The sequence below is a fragment of the Triticum urartu genome, chromosome 2A, assembly GCF_056163025.1.
Source record: "Triticum urartu cultivar PI428250 chromosome 2A, HENAU_Tu73, whole genome shotgun sequence".
In the NCBI taxonomy this organism is placed as follows: domain Eukaryota; kingdom Viridiplantae; phylum Streptophyta; class Magnoliopsida; order Poales; family Poaceae; genus Triticum; species Triticum urartu.
Genome location: NC_141874.1, coordinates 752,639,391 through 752,663,196, shown reverse-complemented (window position 1 = coordinate 752,663,196; position 23,806 = coordinate 752,639,391). Strand labels below are relative to the sequence as shown.

Sequence of the window (23,806 nt, the reverse complement as noted above, 5' to 3'; positions counted from 1 at the left end):
CGCCAGCACCTCTCCCTCCACCCCCTCCTGTCGCTGCTGCCGCCGGCGTGGGCCGCGGTGGCGGCGGGCCCGGTGCCAAAGGTCCTGGGCGGGGGGAGGCAGCGGATCCCATCTGAGGCGGCGGGGGCGGCCCTTCTCATGAGATCCAACGGCGGCGGCTAGGACGGAGTATCCGGGCTGTGTGGCGGGGGCCCGAGCACCATTGCCGGTGGAGCGGCGGCCCTGCATGGACAGCGGCGGTGGCAGTGCCCCATCCGGCGAGGTGGGCTGCCCTGCTCGTGATCGTGAAGACGGCTACTGCGGATCCAACGCCCCGTTTGGATCCGTCGCGGGGAGGCCTTTCGCCGACCGGCGGCGTGTGGGGGGACCGGTGAGGAGATGCCGGATCTCCGCCAGAGTACCGACGGCAACATACGTCTTCGTGGCGAGGTTCCGTTCGGTTCCAGCCAACCACGAGGTCAGGAAGACGTGGCTTCCGATGAAAATCGTGTTGGAAATATGCCCTAGAGGCAATAATAAATTGGTTATTATTATATTTCCTTGTTCATGATAATCGTTTGTTATCCATGCTAGAATTGTATTGATAGGAAACTCAGCTACATGTGTGGATACATAGACAACACCATGTCCCTAGTAAGCCTCTAGTTGACTAGCTCGTTGATCAATAGATGGTTACGGTTTCCTGACCATGGACATTGGATGTCGTTGATAACGGGATCACATCATTAGGAGAATGATGTGATGGACAAGACCCAATCCTAAGCCTAGCACAAGATCATGTAGTTCGTATGCTAAAGCTTTTCTAATGTCAAGTATCATTTCCTTAGACCATGAGATTGTGCAACTCCCGGATACCGTAGGAGTGCTTTGGGTGTGCCAAATATCACAACGTAACTGGGTGGCTATAAAGGTACACTACAGGTATCTCCGAAAGTGTCTGTTGGATTGGCACGAATCGAGACTGGGATTTGTCACTCCGTGTAAACGGAGAGGTATCTCTGGGCCCACTCGGTAGGACATCATCATAATGTGCACAATGTGATCAAGGAGTTGATCATGGGATGATGTGTTACGAAACGAGTAAAGAGACTTGCCGGTAACGAGATTGAACAAGGTATCGGGATACCGACGATCGAATCTCGGGCAAGTATCGTACCGCTAGACAAAGGGAATTGTATACGGGATTGATTAAGTCCTTGACATCGTGGTTCATCCGATGAGATCATCGTGGAGCATGTGGGAGCCAGCATGGGTATCCAGATCCCGCCGTTGGTTATTGACCGGAGAGTTGTCTCGGCCATGTCTGCATGACTCCTGAACCCGTAGGGTCTACACACTTAAGGTTCGATGACGCTAGGGTTATAGGGAAAGTATGTACGCGGTTACCGAATGTTGTTCGGAGTCCCGGATGAGATCCCGGACGTCACGAGGAGTTCCGGAATGGTCCGGAGGTAAAGATTGATATATAGGAAGTATGGTTTTGGCCACCGGAAGTGTTCCGGGCATCACCGGTAGTGTACCGGGACCACCGGAGGGGTCCGGGGGTCCACCAGGTGGGGCCACCAGCCCCGGAGGCCTACATGGGCCAATAGTGGGAAGGGACCAGCCCCTAGATGGGCTAGGGCGCCTCCCACCAAGGCCCAAGGCGCCTCCAATAGGGGAAGGGGCAAACCCTATGGCAGATGGGCCCTAAGGCCCACCCTAGGTGCGCCTTCCCCTCTCCCCCTTGTGGCCACCACCCTAGATGGGATCTAGGGCTGCCGCACCCCTTGGGGTGGGAACCCTAGGTGGGGGCGCAGCCCTCCCTCTCCCCCTATATATAGTGGAGGCAAAGGGGCAGCCCAACACACGATTCAATCTCCCTGTTGGCGCAGCCCTACCCCTCTTCCTCCTCGTCTCTCGTAGTGCTTGGCGAAGCCCTGCTGGAGTCCCGCGCTCCTCCACCACCACCACGCCGTCGTGCTGCTGCTGGATGGAGTCTTCCCAGCCTCTCCTTCTCCCCTTGCTGGATCAAGGCGTAGGAGACGTCACCGGGCTGTACGTGTGTTGAACACGGAGGTGCCGTCCGTTCGGCACTAGGATCATCGGTGATTTGGATCACGACGAGTACGACTCCATCAACCCGTTCACTTGAACGCTTCCGCTTAGCGATCTACAAGGGTATGTAGATGCACTCTCCTTCCCCTCGTTGTTAGATTGCTCCATAGATTGATCTTGGTGATGCGTAGAAAATTTTGAATTTCTGCTACGTTCCCCAACAGTGGCATCATGAGCCAGGTTTATGCGTAGTTACTATGCACGAGTAGAACACAAAGTAGTTGTGGGCGTCGATATTGTCAATTATCTTGTCGTTACTAGTCTTATCTTGATTCGGCGGCATCATGGGATGAAGCGGCCCGGACCAACCTTACACGTACGCTTACGTGAGACCGGTTCCACCGACTGACATGCACTAGTTGCATAAGGTGGCTGGCGGGTGTCTGTCTCTCCCACTTTAGTCGGATCGGATTCGATGAACATGGTCCTTATGAAGGGTAAATAGAAATTGGCAATTCACGTTGTGGTTTTGGCGTAGGTAAGAAACGTTCTTGCTAGGAACCTATAGCAGCCACGTAAAAACTTGCAACAACAATTAGAGGACGTCTAACTTGTTTTTGCAGCATATGCGTTGTAATGTGATATGGCCAAAAGGATGTGATGAATGATATATGTGATGTATGAGATTGATCATGTTCTTGTAATAGGAATCACGACTTGCATGTCGATGAGTATGACAACCGGCAGGAGCCATAGGAGTTGTCTTAATTTATTTATGACCTGCGTGTCAACATAAACGTCATGTAATTACTTTACTTTATTGCTAACCGTTAGTTGTAGTAGTAGAAGTAATAGTTGGCGAGACAACTTCATGAAGACACGATGATGGAGATCATGATGATGAAGATCATGGTGTCATGCCGGTGACAACGATGATCATGGAGCCCCGAAGATGGAGATCAAAAGGAGCAAAATGATATTGGCCATATCATGTCACTTTTTGATTGCATGTGATGTTTATCATGTTTTTGCATCTTATTTGCTTAGAACGACGGTAGTAAATAAGATGATCCCTCATTAAAATTTCAAGAAAGTGTTCCCCCTAACTGTGCACCGTTGCGAAGGTTCGTTGTTTCGAAGCACCACGTGATGATCGGGTGTGATAGATTCTAACGTTCGAATACAACGGGTGTTGACGAGCCTAGCATGTACAGACATGGCCTCGGGACACATGCGAAACACTTAGGTTGACTTGACGAGCCTAGCATGTACAGACATGGCCTCAGAACACGGAGGACCGAAAGGTCGAGCATGAGTCGTATGGTAGATACGATCAACATGAAGATGTTCACCGATGATGACTAGTCCGTCTCACGTGATGATCGGACATGGCCTAGTTGACTCGGATCATGTAATCACTTAGATGACTAGAGGGATGTCTATCTGAGTGGGAGTTCATAAGATGAACTTAATTATCCTGAACATAGTCAAAAGATCTTCGCAAATTATGTCGTGGCTCACACTTTAGTTCTACTGTTTAGATATGTTCCTAGAGAAAATTTAGTTGAAAGTTGATAGTAGCAATTATGCGGACTAGGTCCGTAAACTGAGGATTGTCCTCATTGCTTCATAGAAGGCTTATGTCCTTAATGCACCGCTCGGTGTGCTGAACCTCGAACGTCGTTTGTGGATGTTGCGAACATCTGACATACACATTTTGATAACTACGTGATAGTTCAGTTAAACGGTTTAGAGTTGAGGCACCAAAGACGTTTTGAAACGTCGCGAAACATATGAGATGTTTCGAGGGCTGAAATTGGGATTTCAGGCTCGTGCCCACGTCAAGAGGTATAAGACCTCCGACGATTTTCTTAGCCTGCAAACTAAGGGAGAAAAGCTCAATTGTTGAGCTTGTGCTCAGATTGTCTGAGTACAACAATCATTTGAATCGAGTGGGAGTTGATCTTCTAGATAAGATAGTGATGTTTCTCCGAAGTCATTACCACCAAGCTGCTAGAGCTTCGTGATGAACTATAATATATCAGGGACATATATGATGATCCTTGAGATATTCGCGATGTTTGACACCACAAAAGTAGAAATCAAGAAGGAGCATCAATTGTTGATGGTGGGTGAAACCACTAGTTTCAAGAAGGGCAAGGGCAAAAAGGGATACTTCATGAAACGGCAAATCAGCTGCTGCTTTAGTGAAGAAACCCAAGGTTGAACCCAAACCCGAGAATAAGTGCTTCTGTAATAAGGGGAACAGCCACTGGAGCAGAATTACCCTAGATACTTGGTAGATGAGAAGGTTGGCAAGGTCGATAGAAGTATATTGGATATACATTGTGTTAATGTGTACTTTACTAGTACTCCTAGTAGCACCATGGTATTAGATACCGGTTCGGTTGCTAAATGTTAGTAAAGTCAAAATAAAAGGCTGCGGAGTAAACGGAGACTAGCTAAAGGTGAGCTGGCAATATGTGTTGGAAGTTTTTCCAAGCTTGATGTGATCAAGCATCGCACACTCCCTCTACCATCGAGATTGGTGTTTGTGTTGAGCATAGACATGATTGGATTATGTCTATCGCAATACGGTTATTCATTTAAGGAGAATAATGGTTACTCTGTTTATTTGAATAATACCTTCAATGGTCTTGCACCTAAAATGAATGGTTTATTGAATCTCGATCGTAGTGATACACATGTTCATGCCAAAAGATATAAGATAGTAATGATAGTACCACCTACTTGTGGCACTGCCACGTAAGTCATATCGGTATAAAACGCATGAAGAAGCTCCATGTTGATGGATCTTTGGGCTCACTCATTTTGAAAAGTTTGAGACATGCGAACCATGTCTATTGGTGTATATGCATGAAGAAACTCCATGCAAATGGACCGTTTGGACTCACTTGATTTTGAATCACTTGAGACATGCAAATCATACCACATGGGCAAGATGACTGAAAGCCTCGTTTTCAGTAAAATGAAACTAGAAAGCAACTTGTTGGAAGTAATACATTTTGATGTGTGCTGTCCAATGAGTGCTGAGGCGTGTAGTGGATATCGTTATGTTCTTACTTCACAGATGATTTGAGTAGATGTTGAGTATATTTACTTGATGAATCACAAGTCTGAATTATTGAAAGGTTCAAGTAATTTCAGGGTGAAGTTGAAAGATCGTCGTGACAAGAGGATAAAATATCTATGATATGTTCATAGAGATGAATATCTGAATTACGAGTTTGGCACAGAATTAAGACATTGTGGAAATTGTTTCACAACTAATACAGCCTGAAACACCATAATATGATGGTGTGTCTGAACATCATAACTGCACCCTATTGGATATGATGCATACCATGATGTCTCTTATTGAATTACCACGATAGTTTATGGGTTAGGCATTAGAGACAACCATATTCACTTTAAATAGGGCACCACGTAATTCCGATGAGATGACACCGTATGAACTATGGTTTAGAGAAACCTAAGCTGTCATTTCTTAAAAGTTTGGGGCTGCGACGCTTATGTGAAAAAGTTTCAGGCTGATAAGCTCGAACCCAAAGAGGATAAATGCATCTTCATAGGACACCCAAAACAGTTGGGTATACCTCCTGTCTCAGATCCGAAAGCAATAAGGGATTGTTTCTAGAATCGGGACCTTTCTCGAGGAAAAGTTTCTCTCGAAAGAATTGAGTGGGAGGATGGTGGAGACTTGATGAGGTTATTGAACCGTCTCTTCAACTAGTGTGTGGCAGGGCACAGGGAGTTGTTCCTGTGGCACCTACACCAATTGAAGTGGAAGCTTATGATAGTGATCATGAAACTTCAGATCAAGTCACTACCAAACCTCGTGGGATGACAAGGATGCGTACTACTTCAGAGTGGTACGTAATCCTGTCTTGGAAGTCATGTTGCTAGACAACAATGAACCTACGAGCTATGGAGAAGCGATGGTGGGCCTGGATTCCAAAATGGCTCGAGGCCATATAATCCGAGAGAGGATCCATATATGAAAACAAAGTGTAGACTTTGGAAGAACTACTTGATGGTCGTAAGGCTGTTAGGTACATATGAATTTTAAAAGGAAGACGGACAATGATGGTAAGTATCACCATTAAGAAAGCTCGACTTGTCGTTAAGATGTTTTCCGACAAGTTCAAGGAGTTGACTACGATGAGACTTTCTCACTCGTAGCGATGCTAAGAGTCTGTTGGAATTATATTAGCGATTACTGCATTATTTATGAAATCTTGCAGATAGGATGTCAAAACATTGTTTCCTCGACGATTTTCTTGAGGAAAGGTTGTATGTGATACAACCGGAAGGTTTTGTCAATCCTGAAAGATGCTAATAAGTATGCAAAGCTCCAGCAATCGTTCTAAGGACTGGAGTAAGCATCTCGGAGTTGGAATGTATGCTTTGATGAGATGATCAAAGATTTTGGGTGTATACAAAGTTTATGAGAAACTTGTATTTCCAAAGAAGTGAGTGAGAGCACTATAGAATTTCTGATGAGTATATGTTGTTGACATATTGTTGATCAGAAATGACGTAGAATTTCTGGAAAGCATATAGGGTTATTTGGAAAGTGTTTTTCAATGGAAAGCCTGGATTAAGCTACTTGAACATTGAGCATCAAGATCTATAAGGATAGATCAAAACGCTTAATGGTACTTTCAAATGAGCACATACCTTGACATGATCTTGAAGGTGTTCAAGATGGATCAGTCAAAGAAGGAGTTCTTGCCTGAGTTGTAAGGTATGAAGTTAAGACTTAAAGCACGACCACGGCAGAAGAAAGAGGAAGGATGAAGGTCGTCCCCTATGCTTTTGTCATAGGCTCTATACGGTGTGCCATGCTGAGTACCGCACCTGATGTGTGCCTTGCCACATATCTGGCAAGAGGGTACAAAGGTAATCTAGGAGTAGATCACCAGATAGCGGTCTAAATTATCCTTAGAGGAATAAGGATATGTTTCTCGGTTATGGAGGTGATAAAGAGTTCGACGTAAAGAGTTACGTCGATGCAAGCTTAACACCTATCCGGATAGCTCTGAGTAGAGATACCGGATACGTATAATGGAGCAACAATTTAGAATAGCTCCAAGTAGAACAGTTATTTGAAATGGCTCCAAATGTAGCATAGTAGTTGCATCTACAAGATGACATAGAAATTTGCGAAGTACATACGGATCTGAATGTTGCAGACACGTTGACTGAAACCTCTCTCACAAGCATAACATGATCAAACCCAGAACTCTTTGGGTGTTAGTCACATGGGGATGTGACCTTGAGTGTTAATCACATATCGATGTGAACTGGATTATTGACTCTAGTGCAAGTGGGAGACTGTTGGAAATATGCCCTGGAGGCAATAATAAATTGGTTATTATTATATTTCCTTGTTCATGATAATCATTTATTATCCATGCTAGAATTTTATTGATAGGAAACTCAGATACATGTGTGGATACATAGACAACACCATGTCCCTAGTAAGCCTCTAGTTGACTAGCTCGTTGATCAATAGATGGTTACGGTTTCCTGACCATGGACATTGGATGTCGTTGATAACGGGATCACATCATTAGGAGAATGATGTGATGGACAAGACCCAATCCTAAGCCTAGCACAAGATCATGTAGTTCGTATGCTAAAGCTTTTCTAATGTCAAGTATCATTTCCTTAGACCATGAGATTGTGCAACTCCCGGATACCGTAGGAGTGCTTTGGGTGTGCCAAACATCACAACGTAACTGGGTGGCTATAAAGGTACACTACAGGTATCTCCGAAAGTGTCTGTTGGGTTGGCATGAATCGAGATTGGGATTTGTCACTCCGTGTAAACGGAGAGGTATCTCTGGGCCCACTCGGTAGGACATCATCATAATGTGCACAATGTGATCAAGGAGTTGATCACGGGATGATGTGTTACGAAACGAGTAAAGAGACTTGCCGGTAACGAGATTGAACAAGGTATCGGGATACCGACGATCGAATCTCGGGCAAGTATCGTACCGCTAGACAAAGGGAATTGTATACGGGATTGATTAAGTCCTTGACATCGTGGTTCATCCGATGAGATCATCGTGGAGCATGTGGGAGCCAGCATGGGTATCCAGATCCCGCTGTTGGTTATTGACTGGAGAGTTGTCTCGGCCATGTCTGCATGACTCCCGAACCCGTAGGGTCTACACACTTAAGGTTCGATGACGCTAGGGTTATAGGGAAAGTATGTACGCAGTTACCGAATGTTGTTCGGAGTCCCGGATGAGATCCCGGACGTCACGAGGAGTTCCGGAATGGTCCGGAGGTAAAGATTGATATATAGGAAGTATGGTTTTGGCCACCGGAAGTGTTCTGGGCATCACCGGTAGTGTACCGGGACCACCGGAGGGGTCCGGGGGTCCACCAGGTGGGGCCACCAGCCCCGGAGGCCTACATGGGCCAATAGTGGGAAGGGACCAGCCCCTAGGTGGGCTAGGGAGCCTCCCACCAAGGCCCAAGGCGCCTCCAATAGGGGAAGGGGGCAAACCCTAGGGCAGATGGGCCCTAAGGCCCACCCTAGGTGCGCCTCCCCCTCTCCCCCTTGTGGCCGCCACCCTAGATGGGATCTAGGGCTGCCGCACCCCTTGGGGTGGGAACCCTAGGTGGGGGCGCAGCCCTCCCTCTCCCCTATATATAGTGGAGGCAAAGGGGCAGCCCAACACATGATTCAATCTCCCTGTTGGCGCAGCCCTACCCCTCTTCCTCCTCGTCTCTCGTAGTGCTTGGCGAAGCCCTGCTGGAGTCCCGCGCTCCTCCACCACCACCACGCCGTCGTGCTGCTGCTGGATGGAGTCTTCCCAACCTCTCCTTCTCCCTTGCTGGATCAAGGCGTAGGAGACGTCACCGGGCTGTACGTGTGTTGAACACGGAGGTGCCGTCCGTTCAACACTAGGTTCATCGGTGATTTGGATCACGACGAGTATGACTCCATTAACCCGTTCACTTGAACGCTTCCGCTGAGCGATCTACAAGGGTATGTAGATGCACTCTCCTTCCCCTCGTTGCTAGATTACTCCATAGATCGATCTTGGTGATGCGTAGAAAATTTTGAATTTCTGCTACGTTCCCCAACAAATCGCGCCAGACTGTGGTCTTGGCGGACGATGGCGGAGTCTCAGACGTCGTTTTCTTCTGGAGGCATCGTCGTTGCAGGTCTCATCAACCTGATCGGGAAGTTCCGGGGGAAACCCTAGATCTAGGTCTACCGGATCGGACGATGAAGGTGCTATCGGTATCGTTCTCCCTCATGGGGGCATCGTTTTGGAGCGAGTGCTGGTTGGAGGGGACAAGAGGAGGAGCGGTGTTTCATCTGCTTCATTGATGACGGCGGATCTCGGCGGCGTGGCGCAGTGGAGACTCGGCGCCTGATGAGCGGAGATGGACTCGCGCAGGAGGGTGACGCTGCCTGGCGTCATGGTGGCGTCGGCGGCAGTTGGACCGGCCAAGGTTGATGCAGCAGTACAGCTCTGAAGATGAATTCGTGGCAGGTGGCTGCGGCGGCCTCATACCCGGCAGTGGTCCTGGTTGAGAAGCACGCCGGACTGGTGGGTGCCCATACCCGGCAGGCGTCCTGGGTGGGACCTCAAGTCTTTAGATGTTTAGGTTTGGCTGCGTGGTCTGTTTGGTATTAGACCCAGACTTTCAGCGCCCCTACATCAACTGGATAGGGATAGCGACAGTTGTTGCTTAGTTTGGTGGCTTTAGTCTTATTATTGTATGACTCTGTACGGTCTTGTGTCAATAATTAATAAAGTGGCCGTATGCATCGTCCAGATGCAGAGGCCAGGGGTCGTCCTCCTTTTCTAAAAAAAAAGCCATGCATGCAAAGAAGATAATCATGTATGCACGAGAATCTCCAACGGAATCCGATATCCCATGCATGGTAGAGTTTAATTTCTCTTTCACCACGGTCGTCGACAATTTCTCCCAATGTGAGCAACACCATCCGATAAAAAGGTTTGCCCAATGACCCATTCATGCGAAAGGTGCGCAGCGCGCATGAAGCCACGCCCCTAATATAGTCCTTCTCCATCTCAAAGTAGCAGAAAGCCGCACGTGCATGTAATATGCACCCTTATTTTGGTTCTGCCTGAGACGAGTCATGCGTCCCCATTCCGGTGAAGCGGGGAAGCCAAAGCTATTGCCCGCATCCCCGCGGCTGCTTCTTCCCACGTCCACACAACCACAAGAAACGTCGGGGACTCGCCGGTGATCAATCCCCATCACTCGCCGGCGATTGGTCTGGACGCGACCAATGGTAGAAACCGCAGCGATAGCACCACCACCACAACCAATGGCACCACCGCAACCAGTGGAGGAAAACGCAACGGCGGCACCGCCACAACCAATGGCACCACCGCAATCAATGGCGGAAAACGCAACGGCGGCACCACCGCAACCAATGGCGGAAAGCGCAACTGTCGTTGTGGTGGTGCCATCACCACCGCCAGACGGCGCCACAACATTCCTCTGCCTCATCCTCGCCTTCTTCATCCCTCCCCTCGGCGTTTTCCTCAAGTACAAATGTGAGGTAAGTGTGCGCTCACCCACATCATCTCAAGGTTGTCGATGTGACACAATAGCTTCTTTTTTTTAAGAGTGAATTCCACTTTTTACCTCATATTTGTACATTTGTGACACTAATTACCCCGTCGAGTGAAAATTCGTCTAGAATACTCCTTTTGAAAGCTTTGGACCCTCGTTTTCTGATGCGTGTCCATCAGGTAAGGTGTGAGGTGATGCTCCGGATCCAAAAATATGTGGACGGCCACAAGGAATGAAACAGATAGACAAGAGAAGTTTGGACAAGATCGCCAATGATGCCCTCCAATCCTTACAGATATTTTGACGAATCAATGACGCAACATGCCGATCCTATCGACCATAAACAAAGAAAATGTAAAACTGGGGTAAAACTGTGTTAAAAGTCTCTAAAATCTGATATTTCGATAAAATTTCCGCTAAATGGGGTAATATGTGTCACAAATGTACAACTACAAGGTAAAAAGTGGAATTCACTCTTTTTTTAACGTGTGTGACACAATAGCTTTACCATTGCCATGGATATATGCATGCATTTCAACATTCTGGGGCTCCTGATCGGATCGCTTCTTGCTGGTGTTTCTGCTGCAGATTGAATTCTGGATCTGCCTCATCCTAACATTCTTGGCCTACGCGCCGGGCATCATCTACGCCGTCTGGGTGATCGTGAAGTAGAGATTACGCCCGTGAACGTTGGGACAACAGGGATTTGATTCTTCTCTTCGAATCCCAGACATAGAAGAAAAGAAAGACTTCACAGAGGCAAGAACACTTTGGGAAATCCCAGGGGGAAATGATGCCGTTGGAATGGGAGGACTAAAGGATTTGTCGCCTCAGTTTTAGGCTATGTCTCTTTTTCACCTTCCATTTTTTGGTGCTGAGAATTAGTTATTATTATCTGGGAAATTAACAATAACAGGTTGTGTTGTCATTGACATATCGTGGCTGCAAAATTCCAGAGAAACATGTCATTCTCTCTTTTCCAAAAACTGACTTAGGGGGGCAAGATATGTTTCATTACGACTCAAGTGGCCTGGGACACTAACATATCAAGGTATGGCGCGCACGTACGTCAGTGCCGATGAAGTCACTTGTTCGTTTGAGGTGTAAAGACAAAATTAACGTGTTACCCACTGCCATCCCGCAATTTTCCAACCCAAACTCTCGTTTCTCATTTCTATTCTACTACAACACATTTTATTGAACCACATTTGTTCCATGGTAAATATTATTGAGGTGAGGTGCATATAGTTCAACAAAGAAATTCAAACCACAGAATTACAATTAAAATTAAGTTGTATTCCAAAAAGGAAATCCTAAATACACAAACATATATAGTTCAATCACAAGCACCACAAACTATTGTTCGCCCGTACCTGCAAATGCACAAAATGCATGTCAATTAAATTGAAAATGCTCAAACCATAAGCAAACAAGGAAATAAATAAGTAAACTTGTGCACTCTTCGGTCACTGGCAAAGGGCCACACCACACCCTCCCACACCTTTTCACGTGGCCATGACACTCTCCGTGTCACCATGGCCGGCCAACCTCACCTTCAGAGACAATGAATGCAGCTCGCTTTGCTTACTAACTGGCCGAGTGATCAAAGTCTGAATCCTAACACGCACAAACAGTGTTCAAGACGAAACATGCAAGATTGATTCGGGTAGTCAGTTTGTTCTTGGAAACTAGATCAGAAAGGAAGATAAACATGTCTCCAAACAACAAAATACAATGGTGTGCAGCTGCAGCTCAAGGCCAGGGACGGTCGCCTGGCCTGCTGGCGTGCCGTTGAGGGCAGGACACGGGGAAACAAGGGCAGAGCATTCAACTAACTAGAATCCCGAAAATGTTGCTTGGGACCATAGTCCACCCGAACCCATGCTCAGAACCGTTCATCTCAGGACACCGCGTTATGGAGATATGTGCATGGTGAGTAAACTATTGCATGGTGGAAACAGTTTAGTGTGATGGCGGGAACAATTTAGAGGGTTAGAAACCATGCATGTGCCAAATATGATCGTATTTAATGCTATACCATAGCTAATAAAATAGTCATGTTGCATCGGACAATGAAATGTTGTCTCATATGCGCACTGTTCACTATTGTTTATTGCCTCGTTATGCTTGTCGAGCTCTGTCCCCAACACATGCATGAAGTAGGCTGGCAAGGAATGCTATGCAATTGAAACTTGAAAATACGCTCAAGATAATTCGTGCATAGATAATTTTTCGTAGATATTTCTGCAACTCTTTTTCCTTCAATTTTGTATCCCATGAAACCTACAATCTTCTTGTGCATGATTGATGACCTGCTGTTCAGACATATAGCAAAGCCAATAATATCTAGAATTTTTAGTTGCTGAACAGATAAATTTTCGTAGTTGATGTGTCTACATCTCTTTTTCCAAAATATCAGTACTAATTTCCTACTTAATATTGTATTGAAAGTATTATGGGTACATGCTATATTCCTCTCACCTGACATAAGCTTATCAAAGACTTTAAAGTTGTCTCCATGCAGCCGCACTGTTCACAATTGTTTAATGCACGCCAATTCTGCCCCCAGGACATGCATGCCAACATAAAATTCAGTTTTTCTTTGTTTTTCAAAAAATCATGAAAAAATTCACACATGTAGTAACCTGAATGTTCAGTGAACTAATTTTTTTAACATTTTTTCCAAATGGATGCGATCTGTGGAAGAATATTTTTTTCCATAACCATATGAAACAATAATAATAGATAGAAAAACAGATTGCTTCAGATGTTGCCACAGTAACATAGAGGCGTGTGCCAGCCCTTCCCTTAAAAAATGCAAGCCTACGCAGGCCTAGAGCAAGCTGCCAAGAGAAGGATTAAGCTAATCAAAGAAATTTGAATGCTAACCAAGCCCAAATCCACATGAAGACCATTACTATATCTAACGGCATTGACCATAGGTTCCGCTGGACCATGGTCCTAAATATCTCCTAGAATCCCTGCCCCAAATTTCCTACATGTGCATGCAATTTTCTTCCACGATCAGCTTCTAGATCATGTTTTCATATGAATAAAAGTATTAGTATCCATATCCTGGTAGCCTGCTACAGATAGGTACAGACACAAAGATGATCCCTTTCCTATGTCATCATCTCAGTAAAGAAACGCCACTCGCAGTTCATCCCACACGCAGTTCACGGCCCCTCCAGACCTGCAAAACTCACAACCAAACCATGGAAATGTGTCATCACATACTCGACCATGTCGGAGCAAGAATTTCTAGTTGCACGAAAGCTAGCACCGGATCGTTGACAGACTGGCTGCCATGTCCATCATCTGGGTAAAACAATGTCTGACTGACCACTTTGTTGAGGCCCCGAATGGCGTCCTTCAACCCCTCGCGCGTCGCCATTGTGACGACGCCGAATTCCTTGGACTCCCACCGAGCTCCTGTGTGATGGTAGATGACTTTAGCATGGACCACTTCGCCGAACTTGCTGAACAGCCGCTTCAGCTCATATCCGTTCACTTCCGGCGACAGATTGTTCACGAAGAGCATGAACATAGAGGACACGGATCGATGGGGAGACGGTGTTTCTTCTGCCCGACCTCCAGTTGCAGCTGCCTTGCTCACAGTAACGAGTCTGCCGCACAACTCCTGCATGTCCAAATAAAAAGGTCGATCAGAATCATAAAGTGTTCTACATTCTTCAGCACAGAAATTGCACATAACCCTGACGTCGAGACCTAAAAGAAACAAATTATGTCGAAAGAACACCAAATTAGCAGAACGAAGAGGGCCATTAGTTTGGCTTCACTTCAGACAATGGTGTTCCTCAAATCAGAAACAAAGGGCAGTGTCCTGAAATCAATTTACTTTGTATGCAAACCAGAAACCAATACCACATCACACAACCATAGGATCCTATTACATTACAGGAAAGGTATGGAAATGCAAACTGGGGGAAGACCTTATATCCATACTATAATCATATACTCCCTCCGTTCCTAAATACTTGTCTTTCTAGGCATTTCAACAAGTGACTACATACGGAGCAAAATGAGTGAATCTACACTCTAAAATATGTCTACATACATCCGTATGTAGTAGTTATTTGAAATGTCTAGAAAGACAAATATTTAGGAACGGAGGGAGTAGTGCTTGCTCAACTATGAGCACAGGAGATGCAGCTAAGATAGGAGAATAGGTCCAGTTTTAACTTGAGGAGACTGGCCGCATCAGGTTATCATTTATCAAATATACTCACGCTATGATGGTACAACTCCACAGCCTTCTCGGCCTCTTCAACAGTATTCATGGTGACAAGCCCACATCCAAGGCTCTGGCCTGTTTCCCTGTCGTAAAATACCTGCACAGGCACAGCGTAGAAACTGTATTTCAGAACAATGAGTGATAACACTACCAACTGCAACCTAAACGTATCACAAAAGCACAAAAGGCAGCCAATTACTGCTAGACTCCAGCAGCTCCACCCTACAGACTTCAACAACGCACATCACCACATACAACAAGGAAAGTCCAGAACTGTGTGATGTTGCTACAGTAGTTGCAGGCCATTTTTAGGTAGTGCATACATTACTGATGAATCAAGAATTTGAGGCACTATTTCACATATGGATGAGCGGACAAGGATAATGAAGAGATAAGAATGCTCACCTCTGATAGCACAACACTGCCAGCATGATAGAAGAGCCCGGGAAGGTCCTCCTGGTCCATGTGATACGGTAGGTTCTCCACGCGAACCTGCCTGGCTGATGGATTTGTTGGGTACACCACATCCAGCGGTGGCGAATCTAGAAAGAAAATGGAGGGTGGGCTCAAAGTTTACGCTGAGAAAACTGAACGCCCTTTTAAAGAAAAAATCGATTATTTCCTAATCATTTTGTGCAAATAAACTGAAAATTTCCCAGATTACTAGAGGAAACGTGTACTCCCTCCGTCCCATGATGTAAGACGTTTTTACAAACTAGCATAGCTTGCAAAAGCGTCTTACATTATGGGACGGAGGGAGTAGTAATTACTAGAATGTTTTTGGATTTTTTTTGAAAATTATCAATCAGAACAAAATTTGGAATCTGTTTAGCGAAATAGTCATTATCTCCAAATCCATTCATCCAAATATGCTCAAACTTTCACAGATTACTAGTGAAAGCATGTATTATTTACTAGAAGTTTTCTGATTTTTTTGAAAAATATCAAATTAGAACCAAATTTTAAATCTGTTCCCCACAATAGCCATTATCTCCTAATTCTCTTGTTCAAATAAGCTCATAATTTCCCATACTACTGGAAGAATGCGGTATTTAATGTTTTGAAGAAATATCAAATTTTGCAAGAAACAAATGGTTTTACCAACTAACCTAGCTAAACCTACAGCAAATAAACGATTGACTTTTGACAACAGAGTAGCACACTGCAAGCACTAAACAAGCATCAAAGAAAGCAAGAAAATAGGCAGAGTACAGAGAGAAACTAGACAGAGAAGAAATCTACCGGGCAGGGGAGCCTCGGAGGTCCTCGGGTGATGGGCGGCTGCCATGCGTCGGTTGCCTCGGGCGATGTCATCCAGGTGTTTCTCGGAATAAGATGCTGGCATACTTTTGCACTTGAATGCTTGCCTCAGTTTTTTCCACTTGGCTTCCTTGTCAGTAGCATGACAATGATCATCATTCAAGAGACCTTGACCCCAATACTTGCATGGAGCTGGAACATCGCATACAAAACAGTAGCACTGCATTTGAAAAACAGCAATGTGGTTGCATTACAAATGATGTACTATAATCATTGTATCTATTGCCGACAGCATCAGGGAGTGAAAATGCTTGTTACTTACCATGCTACAGCGCTTTACGTGAGAAGTAGTGCTGAAGGGCAAGTCAACACATAGATGACGCGAGTGAGGGAAGTCCTTGCATGCTATCTGCAGAATCATACCATCTGATTGTAATTTAACTGATACAGAAATGCTACCACGGGTAAATTGCAGTAGTGTAATTTCTACGATAAAGCTCCTCCTTATCTCTGTTCAATTTGACAGTTAGACATGATCCAAATCTATGTACTTAAATAGGCCACTTTCTTGTTACAAGTTGAACGGTGCATCTATTTGGTCTTCAACCAATTACACGTCATTTGAATCAAAAGTATGTTGTGCGGCAGTGAACAGGGGACACTTAAATTGTATGCTCTCTGAAGCAAAATTTATTTCGAAGTGACAGATACGAATGAATGACCGATGAAATCAGCATCTCTACACACCCTGGCTCCAACATATAACGTACAACTTCTATGGTACCCATGAAATGCAAGGCAATGAGCATAGACTGGACAGAGGTGTTGGGTCGCAAACACGGTGCACTAGATTCCTTTCTCACAATGTGATAATTGGTGATCCTAGACACTCAGACCACTGACCTGTGACAAAGCATGGTACCACCCATGGAACAACATAGTAAAAGCAACACCAAACAATGGAAGCTCATATGTATAGCGGAGCATTTCAAAAAGTGTCCAACATCTAAGGAAGGGCATGATTTGGAGAGTCGGGGATGGATAGAACATAGGACAGGATTATCATCTGATCCCTGGCTACCAAGAGGCGTTACCAGTGAGAGGTACACATCTGAATCTGATCACAAGAGTATGGAATATAATTGACCCAATAACAAACTCTTGGGATACCCAACTGGTGAAGCAGATCTTCATTGCGGAAGATGCAATGATCCTCTCGGCTTTCTTGAAGAACAATCCGTCTAACTGAAGAAGAATGCACTAAGGTGTGCATCTTGCTTTGGCTGTGGTGGCATGAAAGAAATGAAGCCAATGCTGGAGGCACATTTGAAACTCCATATATAATTTGGCCCTCTCTTAACAAATATGTTCATGTACGTATACAGGAAGCTCAAGCAGCAGAGAGGGAGGGCGACCCAGAAGCAAACATGCATCCACAGATGGCCTCCGCCGCCAAGTGAGTTTCTTAAAATAAATACCGATGCTGCTTTTGTTTAAGAATCTTGAGTTCTTCACACACAACTGCCAGATAGGATGCAACTGTGTCGCACTTAAAAACAGACTTGATGGAGCTTTGTTTCAGGAAACTGAATTTCTACTGAATGTGGCTTTTGATGTTGCAAGACTGAACTGAATATATGGCATGGGTCCTGTAACAACTCAGCGCACATGATATCTGTTCATGGAGCCAAATTGGGGGATGGCAGTTGTGAGACTTGGCTTAGCAATCATGAGACGATTTCACATGTAATGAATTATGTAACTGGCGGTTAATGGAACACATTGTAAAGAGAAAGTGGAAGAAGGGAACAGATCGATAGATACCTGCCCTTTCGCGGCAACGATCTCCACTTCGTCTGACGCGTCGCCCCCTGAAGCCCTCGCCTTGGCGCCCGCAACAGCGAGCGGCTTGTCGGGGTCGCCGTCCAGAACCACACAGTCGTCATCGTCGTCGCTGTCGTCCTTGCCCTTCTTCCTCCGCGTCCGTGGCGCCGGCGCCGGCGAGCCACCGTCGTCGGAGCTGATCTCCACCACGTCGCGCGGCTGAAGCCCCAACAGCGAGAACCATGAGAGCGTGGATTCGGGGAACTCGGCGGGGGCATCGCGCTCCCCGGAGCTCTCGTCGTCGTCGGAGCTGCTCTCCGCCACGCCGCGTGGCTGCGGCCCCATCCGCGAGAGCCGTGAGGTCATCCCCGGCGAGCGCGACGCTGACTGGAGGCGGATCGCTTGAGGTGCTGGGAGGGAAGGTGAGGGTGGGGGAATGGGGAGCGACGGCGGCGGACGGACTGTTGGTGGAGTGGAGACCAGCTATTCCGGGGCTTGGTGGGCCCGCTGAAAGTCTCGCCCGCTGCGGCTTCCCAAATTTTGAATTTCGTGAGTCCTTTGTGTCTCATGTCTTATTTTTTCATGTGGGCGACCGCACCTTCACTCCTCGGAGCTCATATAAGATCTCATCCGTCCCACATGGACACGGAAGAAAACGCCACCTTAGATTTAGACTAGGTTCAGGTCTGGTCACTTTTGTTTAATGAAATATGTCAAAAATATGATGAATGTACTTCGGTTTAAATGAAAATCATCTAGCTTGCATGTAATTTATCAGATTTGTTGAAATTCGTTTCGAAATATACGCGGGCATGGTTGGATGATCGGCTCCCTTTGTCCGTGGACCGATACCGTTTCCATTTTAGGGGGCTCAACATTGAAGATGCCTTTAACCCTGTATATGCCCATGTTCGCAACACAGCACTGCACACTGACATCTTATATCCATCCTCCCAATACATGTATGGTTTCCCCCTCCCCTCGTGTGGCATCGTCACTCGGCTTGCGGCAATGCCCCATACTAGCATCGGCGGCGGTATGCATGAGCGTCACCTACGCAAGCAGCCTCACAGTACGTGGGTAGGCCATGCAAAAGGGAAAAAATCCAAAAAAAATCTTGAAGTTGTAGACAAAAGCTAAATTAAATCCTGAACTTTGAATACTGAAAATTGGCATCCTGAACTTGTAATCCCGGTCTATTTTAGACCCTAGAGCTGTTTAGCACACTGGAAATACTACAATTCCGATCGGAATAAGCTGCTACTCTCACGGACAAGAATTTGGGCTGGCCCACTATACCATAGCAAGAATTCGTGGAGTTTAAGAAATGTTCGCACATTTCTAAAATTGTTTGGAAGTTAAAACAATGTTCTTGTTTTCTATTTTTGGCACAAATTCAATTTTTCTTTTGTGTTTTAAAAAATGTTTCGAATTTTTAAATTCTACTCACATTTTTTAAAAACTTTCTGTGATTTAAAAAAAATCACATTTGTCAAAAAATGTTCAGAATTCCAACAGTTTTTCACATGCCATGAAAAGTGTTTCGGATTTTCAACAATTGTGTCACAAATAATGTTTTTGGAATTTTGTAAATTACTTATCTTTTGGAAAACACCGAAGTGTCGAACTTCAAAAACAATATGAAGAATATACGTGACATGTGTTTGAAAAAATTGTATACAATTTTCAAAATTCGTAACAATGTAAAAAATGTTTGTGTAGTTTTATAAAATGTTATTATCGTTAAGAAATTTTAAACATGTATTTGGAAAAAAAACATTACCATGTATTCAATTTTTTAAGAAAACATGTTTTTAAAAAATGTAAATAACATATCTGAAATATGGCGAAAGTGTATCAAAAAGTATTTTCCCTAAAAATTCACATTGGGTACTGAGAATAATTAGACATGTGTAAAAAAGAAAACCAGTTACCGATAAAGAAACAAAACAAAAGTGAAAAGAAACAATATGAAGAAAATCGAGAAAGAAAGAAAAGAAACCAAAAGTATAACGAAGAAAGAAAAACCAGATAAAACCAGTGAAAAAATAAAGTATAATGAAGGAAAAAAGAAAAAGAAAAAAGAACAAGGAAAAACCAGACCAGCACGAGAGACTGCGCTAATAGGCCGACCCAATTCAGCGAATACCGGCTAAATCCTCTCAAAGTTCAAAATAGACCAGGATCGAAGAGTTTGGTGTGCCGATTTCATGAATTGGAATTCAGGGTTCGATTTAGCTTTTGCCTACAAATTCAAGGTTTGTTTTGGACTTTTTTCATGGAGAAACGTTGGCAGCCCATCGTGGCAACCACGGCTTGACATGACGCCCAGACGATTTGCAGTAATTAAGGGCTTTAGATTGGACTTCTAGAATAAGCTAAACAGGGGACAACTTATTTCCACAGCCATCCATAAGCACCAATAAAACTGGTCCTAACACAACGACAACATTAGTCACGTGTGGTCTTATTTTCGGCTCACTGTGACCAAAATGTCGGACAAGTGCGCAGCCGGCCCAATTCGGCGCCTCGTTGCCATGTCATTTGATATTTGTGTTGGTATTTTCCTTCTTGTCTCTGTCAATTTTATTTCTTTTTTCGGTTTATCTGAGTTTTGTTCCGTTTTTGTTCTTCATGCTTTGAGTCGATATTTTCTATTTTACTTTTCTGTTTCCTTTCATTTTTGTTTATGTTTTTTCTATACACATGAAAATTATTAAATAATTGCACAAGATGTTTTTCCTTTTATTTTAAATAAATCTCATACACATGAATATTTTTAATACATGATGAACATTTTACATTACACATAAGAAAGAACATTTTTTTCCAAAATATAGCAACTTCCCTTTTAATATGCTTGTTTTGTAATACACACACGGTTTTTAAGTTTAGTGAATGAGCCACACGCCTTTCTTGTGGTCAAATAACCATGTATAATTTTTTATTATGTTCATGTTGTTTTAGCTACAATTGTTTCGGGTTAAAGTTATTTCTTGTAAATTACTCGTATACTCTATTCGATCAACAGGACCTGCCTTTCGATGACTCATATATTCAACTGAACTTAATTCTCTTTGTTAGCCGACTGGGCCGGGTTATATATTCCTTCAAGTAGGCCAGCGTTTTTCTTCTTTTTTTGCGTGTGTAACATAATAGGAATACAAAGGGAGCTATGGTGCGATTGTGCATGAAATCATACAACATGAGACTGCTTTTGATACTTGTAATATCGTTCATGAATTTATGAGCTCGAATATCGAGGCTCACAAACTTGCATAGTATGCTTTATTTCTTGGAGTTGGACGCCATGCTTGGTTAGGCCAGCCCAACGATCTTGATTTCGTCCCTGTAAATATTGTGTGACGATCTAATAAAGCTTTGCGGTTTGTCTCAAAAACAAACATAACAGGAATCATGAGGGTGACACTTGTAAATAAGCAGGCACGAGAAGAGAATCAGAAGGGAAAGTCAAGTGGGTGGTAAGGAAATTCCAGGGGGCTTTCCGTTCTCCTTTCGTCGATTGTCTGAATGTAGAAAGGTGCACGGCACGCAGGTACGAGGTGAAAGCGGCCGGCATGTGTACGTCTAGGAAACTGTTAACAACTGATCTGCTATTCGAAAATATGGTGAAGACCGACGTCGTAATCAAGTGAGAATCACATCTAAAGAATTAATCATACCTCTTGGGTGACCGCATCCTCATCATCCAGATAAGCATATGAGGAACTCACATCGTCCCCCTAATGGTGAGATGAGGGGTCTGATGGTGTACCAGACCTAGAGGCAGATGGTTCATCAAATTCGGGATCACGGCAACCGAGAAGATTCGATAACCGCCTTAACTTCCTGGCCTGACGCTGTAACATGAACAAGTATGGAAGATATCAAACTCCGCAACATAGACTACCTCTCATAGTGAATGCGATTTGTACCTTGAGGAATGCTTGTAGTGAACCATCATCATTGTCTTTTCCAACCGGTGTTTCCTCCAGAATAGACTGGCTCTCATCAGCTGCTTTCTTGATCTCGGTGCGCTGCGGATGAGAAAGAATGAACACGTTAGCCATTCAAACATGTGTAATACGGCCAATAGGAAAGTAAAGAAGAAACACTTTACCACATAGTTAATCACCGGGACAGCAGGGACTCCGTGCCCTACCTTGACATCTCTGTTGTACTTCCCCTTTGATAGATCCTCAAAGTTTACGAGTTCTTCAAGAATATCCTCATTATATGCCGGCGGGCATATCTCAACTCGATTATTTTCAAGAAGCCATCGTATGTAGTTATCAAAAGCAAGTGGACTATGCTCACGAAGCTTGGCGCGTGCACTGCTACGAGCTTCCTCCACACAAAGCTGGAAGCGGGTAATATACGAAGCATGATGCTTGTCCCAGTCCTTTATCTTCCGCTGCTTTCTCCTGTCCAACCTGCATGGTACAAAACCAAACATTAGCAAAATTAAGGAGTGACGATGCTTAGTCAATATGGTTCATGCTCTCTTACCTATGAAGTGCTTTGTCTGTATCCACCCATTTCGGCGGGTGAGGCTGGAACAGACCAAACTGACGACACACGCGATGTGGCAAATGAAACTCAACAGCCCAGTTGCATATCAGTGGGCACCGCATACGCCAGAGATCCCTATCCCGCAAGCACATCGGGTTGATGGTAAACTCCGGGGTGTACCCAAGTCTATCATCGGCGCCATATGGCTGCTATTCCACCTATGAAATAGGGCAACAATGCAAAATTGGTGAATTTTTTTCAGGCAAACATGAGAAATGACTGAAGTAATGACCTCGTTACCTGCTCAGGCGTAATCGTGTCCAACTCGGCAACGTACTTCTGGTACATGAGATTGACATCGTTCGTCATCTCGGAAACTACATCCCACTTGTAAGCCCAAGTGGGGCGCTGTAATTCGTCATCTTCATCTTCATACCAAGGATTAAACCTGACGCTCTTCGGGCGTCCAACAGGCAGACGCTCCCAGCTCCATACAGAAAGTAGAAGCATATTACCACCAATGCCTGCACTACCTGTGATCCTGCAACACGCATCGTCTAGCTGCATATGAAAGAAAAACAATGTTAACTTGACAGCAAGCTTGCATTGCTAATGAAGAAATGAGTTGATCACAAAACAGACCAAGTACCTGTCGGTACAAGTAGGCAAGAGTCACTGAACCCCAGCTCCATTTGCTATCGAAGACGGTCAACGCCTTCAGCCACATCCATGGAGCGTTCTTGCCAGTGGAGTCAGGAAACAAAGTCCTCGACACAACATACCACATGTAGACACGAGCATGTGTCTGGTCACATCATCAGTGGCATCCGGAGGGCACGTCACAAAGTGAGTTTGAATCCACGTGAAAGCAGCTCCGGCTGCTTTCCTTTCCTTCTTGTTCTTCTCTTCTCCCTCCTCTACATCAGCCTCAGCCTTGGTAGGAGCCATACCGATAAGAGCAATCATCTGCTCGCGTCACCTATCAGAATCGGTGCTCATACAAAGAGGCATCCCGTCGATAGCAAGACCGGTGATCAACGAGACATCCTCGAGCGTCACGGTCATCTCCCCAGTCCGAAGATGGAAACTATGCGTCTCCGGCCTCCACTGATCAGCAAGAGCGGACACCAGTGGAGCGTTCAGATTCGGCGTGGACGACTGTCCAACTAAATCCACGGGAGTAGTCCTGCCTGCTTGATGTACGGTGTGTACCGCTCATCGTAAGGCATGGCAGGACCAAAGACCCCGTGATACCGAATCTTCAAAGGTTCAAGCTTCTGCAAAAAACAAGTAATGACAAATCTTAGGGCATGTAAA

The 23,806-nt window shown here is 45.0% G+C and overlaps 3 protein-coding genes across 4 annotated transcripts; 1 reads left to right on the top strand and 2 right to left on the bottom strand.

Annotated features, from left to right (window-relative positions):
- The first annotated feature begins 10,165 nt into the window (after positions 1–10,165).
- Positions 10,166–11,641, top strand: LOC125534579 (uncharacterized). The gene is made up of 2 exons (XM_048697765.2): positions 10,166–10,624; positions 11,227–11,641. The coding sequence occupies exons 1-2, from the start codon at positions 10,349–10,351 to the stop codon at positions 11,308–11,310; spliced, it is 360 nt and encodes a 119-aa protein (XP_048553722.2). The 5' UTR covers positions 10,166–10,348; the 3' UTR covers positions 11,311–11,641.
- A 1,555-nt stretch (positions 11,642–13,196) lies between these two features.
- LOC147987790 (RNA-binding protein CP29B, chloroplastic-like) lies at positions 13,197–18,463 on the bottom strand. Of its 2 annotated transcripts, XM_087540437.1 has the most exons (7): positions 17,978–18,463; positions 16,476–16,562; positions 16,136–16,373; positions 15,299–15,435; positions 14,889–14,990; positions 13,982–14,278; positions 13,197–13,831 (listed from the first exon to the last, which is right to left on the bottom strand). In XM_087540437.1, the coding sequence occupies exons 1-7, from the start codon at positions 18,341–18,343 to the stop codon at positions 13,799–13,801; spliced, it is 1,260 nt and encodes a 419-aa protein (XP_087396563.1). In that variant the 5' UTR covers positions 18,344–18,463; the 3' UTR covers positions 13,197–13,798. The 2 variants fall into 2 exon arrangements, with proteins under 2 accessions (XP_087396563.1, XP_087396562.1); XM_087540436.1 differs by having other exon boundaries at positions 13,197–14,278.
- A 3,257-nt stretch (positions 18,464–21,720) lies between these two features.
- LOC147987789 (uncharacterized) lies at positions 21,721–22,642 on the bottom strand. The gene is made up of 4 exons (XM_087540435.1): positions 22,487–22,642; positions 22,098–22,410; positions 21,913–22,014; positions 21,721–21,837 (listed from the first exon to the last, which is right to left on the bottom strand). The coding sequence occupies exons 1-4, from the start codon at positions 22,639–22,641 to the stop codon at positions 21,721–21,723; spliced, it is 687 nt and encodes a 228-aa protein (XP_087396561.1). The 5' UTR covers position 22,642.
- Positions 22,643–23,806: the final 1,164 nt, after the last annotated feature.

Coding starts and splice junctions, on each gene's coding strand:
- LOC147987790 (XM_087540436.1), bottom strand. CDS start 18,343: ATGACCTCACGGCTCTCGCGGATGGGGCCGCAGCCACGCGGCGTGGCG. Junction 16,563..17,977: donor TCGTTGCCGCGAAAGGGCAG/GTATCTATCGAT, acceptor ATGATTCTGCAG/ATAGCATGCAAGGACTTCCC. Junction 16,374..16,475: donor ACGTAAAGCGCTGTAGCATG/GTAAGTAACAAG, acceptor TTTCAAATGCAG/TGCTACTGTTTTGTATGCGA.
- LOC147987789 (XM_087540435.1), bottom strand. CDS start 22,641: ATGTGCTTGCGGGATAGGGATCTCTGGCGTATGCGGTGCCCACTGATA. Junction 22,411..22,486: donor ACAGACAAAGCACTTCATAG/GTAAGAGAGCAT, acceptor TGTACCATGCAG/GTTGGACAGGAGAAAGCAGC. Junction 22,015..22,097: donor TCCCGGTGATTAACTATGTG/GTAAAGTGTTTC, acceptor TCTCATCCGCAG/CGCACCGAGATCAAGAAAGC.
- LOC125534579 (XM_048697765.2), top strand. CDS start 10,349: ATGGTAGAAACCGCAGCGATAGCACCACCACCACAACCAATGGCACCA. Junction 10,625..11,226: donor TCCTCAAGTACAAATGTGAG/GTAAGTGTGCGC, acceptor TTTCTGCTGCAG/ATTGAATTCTGGATCTGCCT.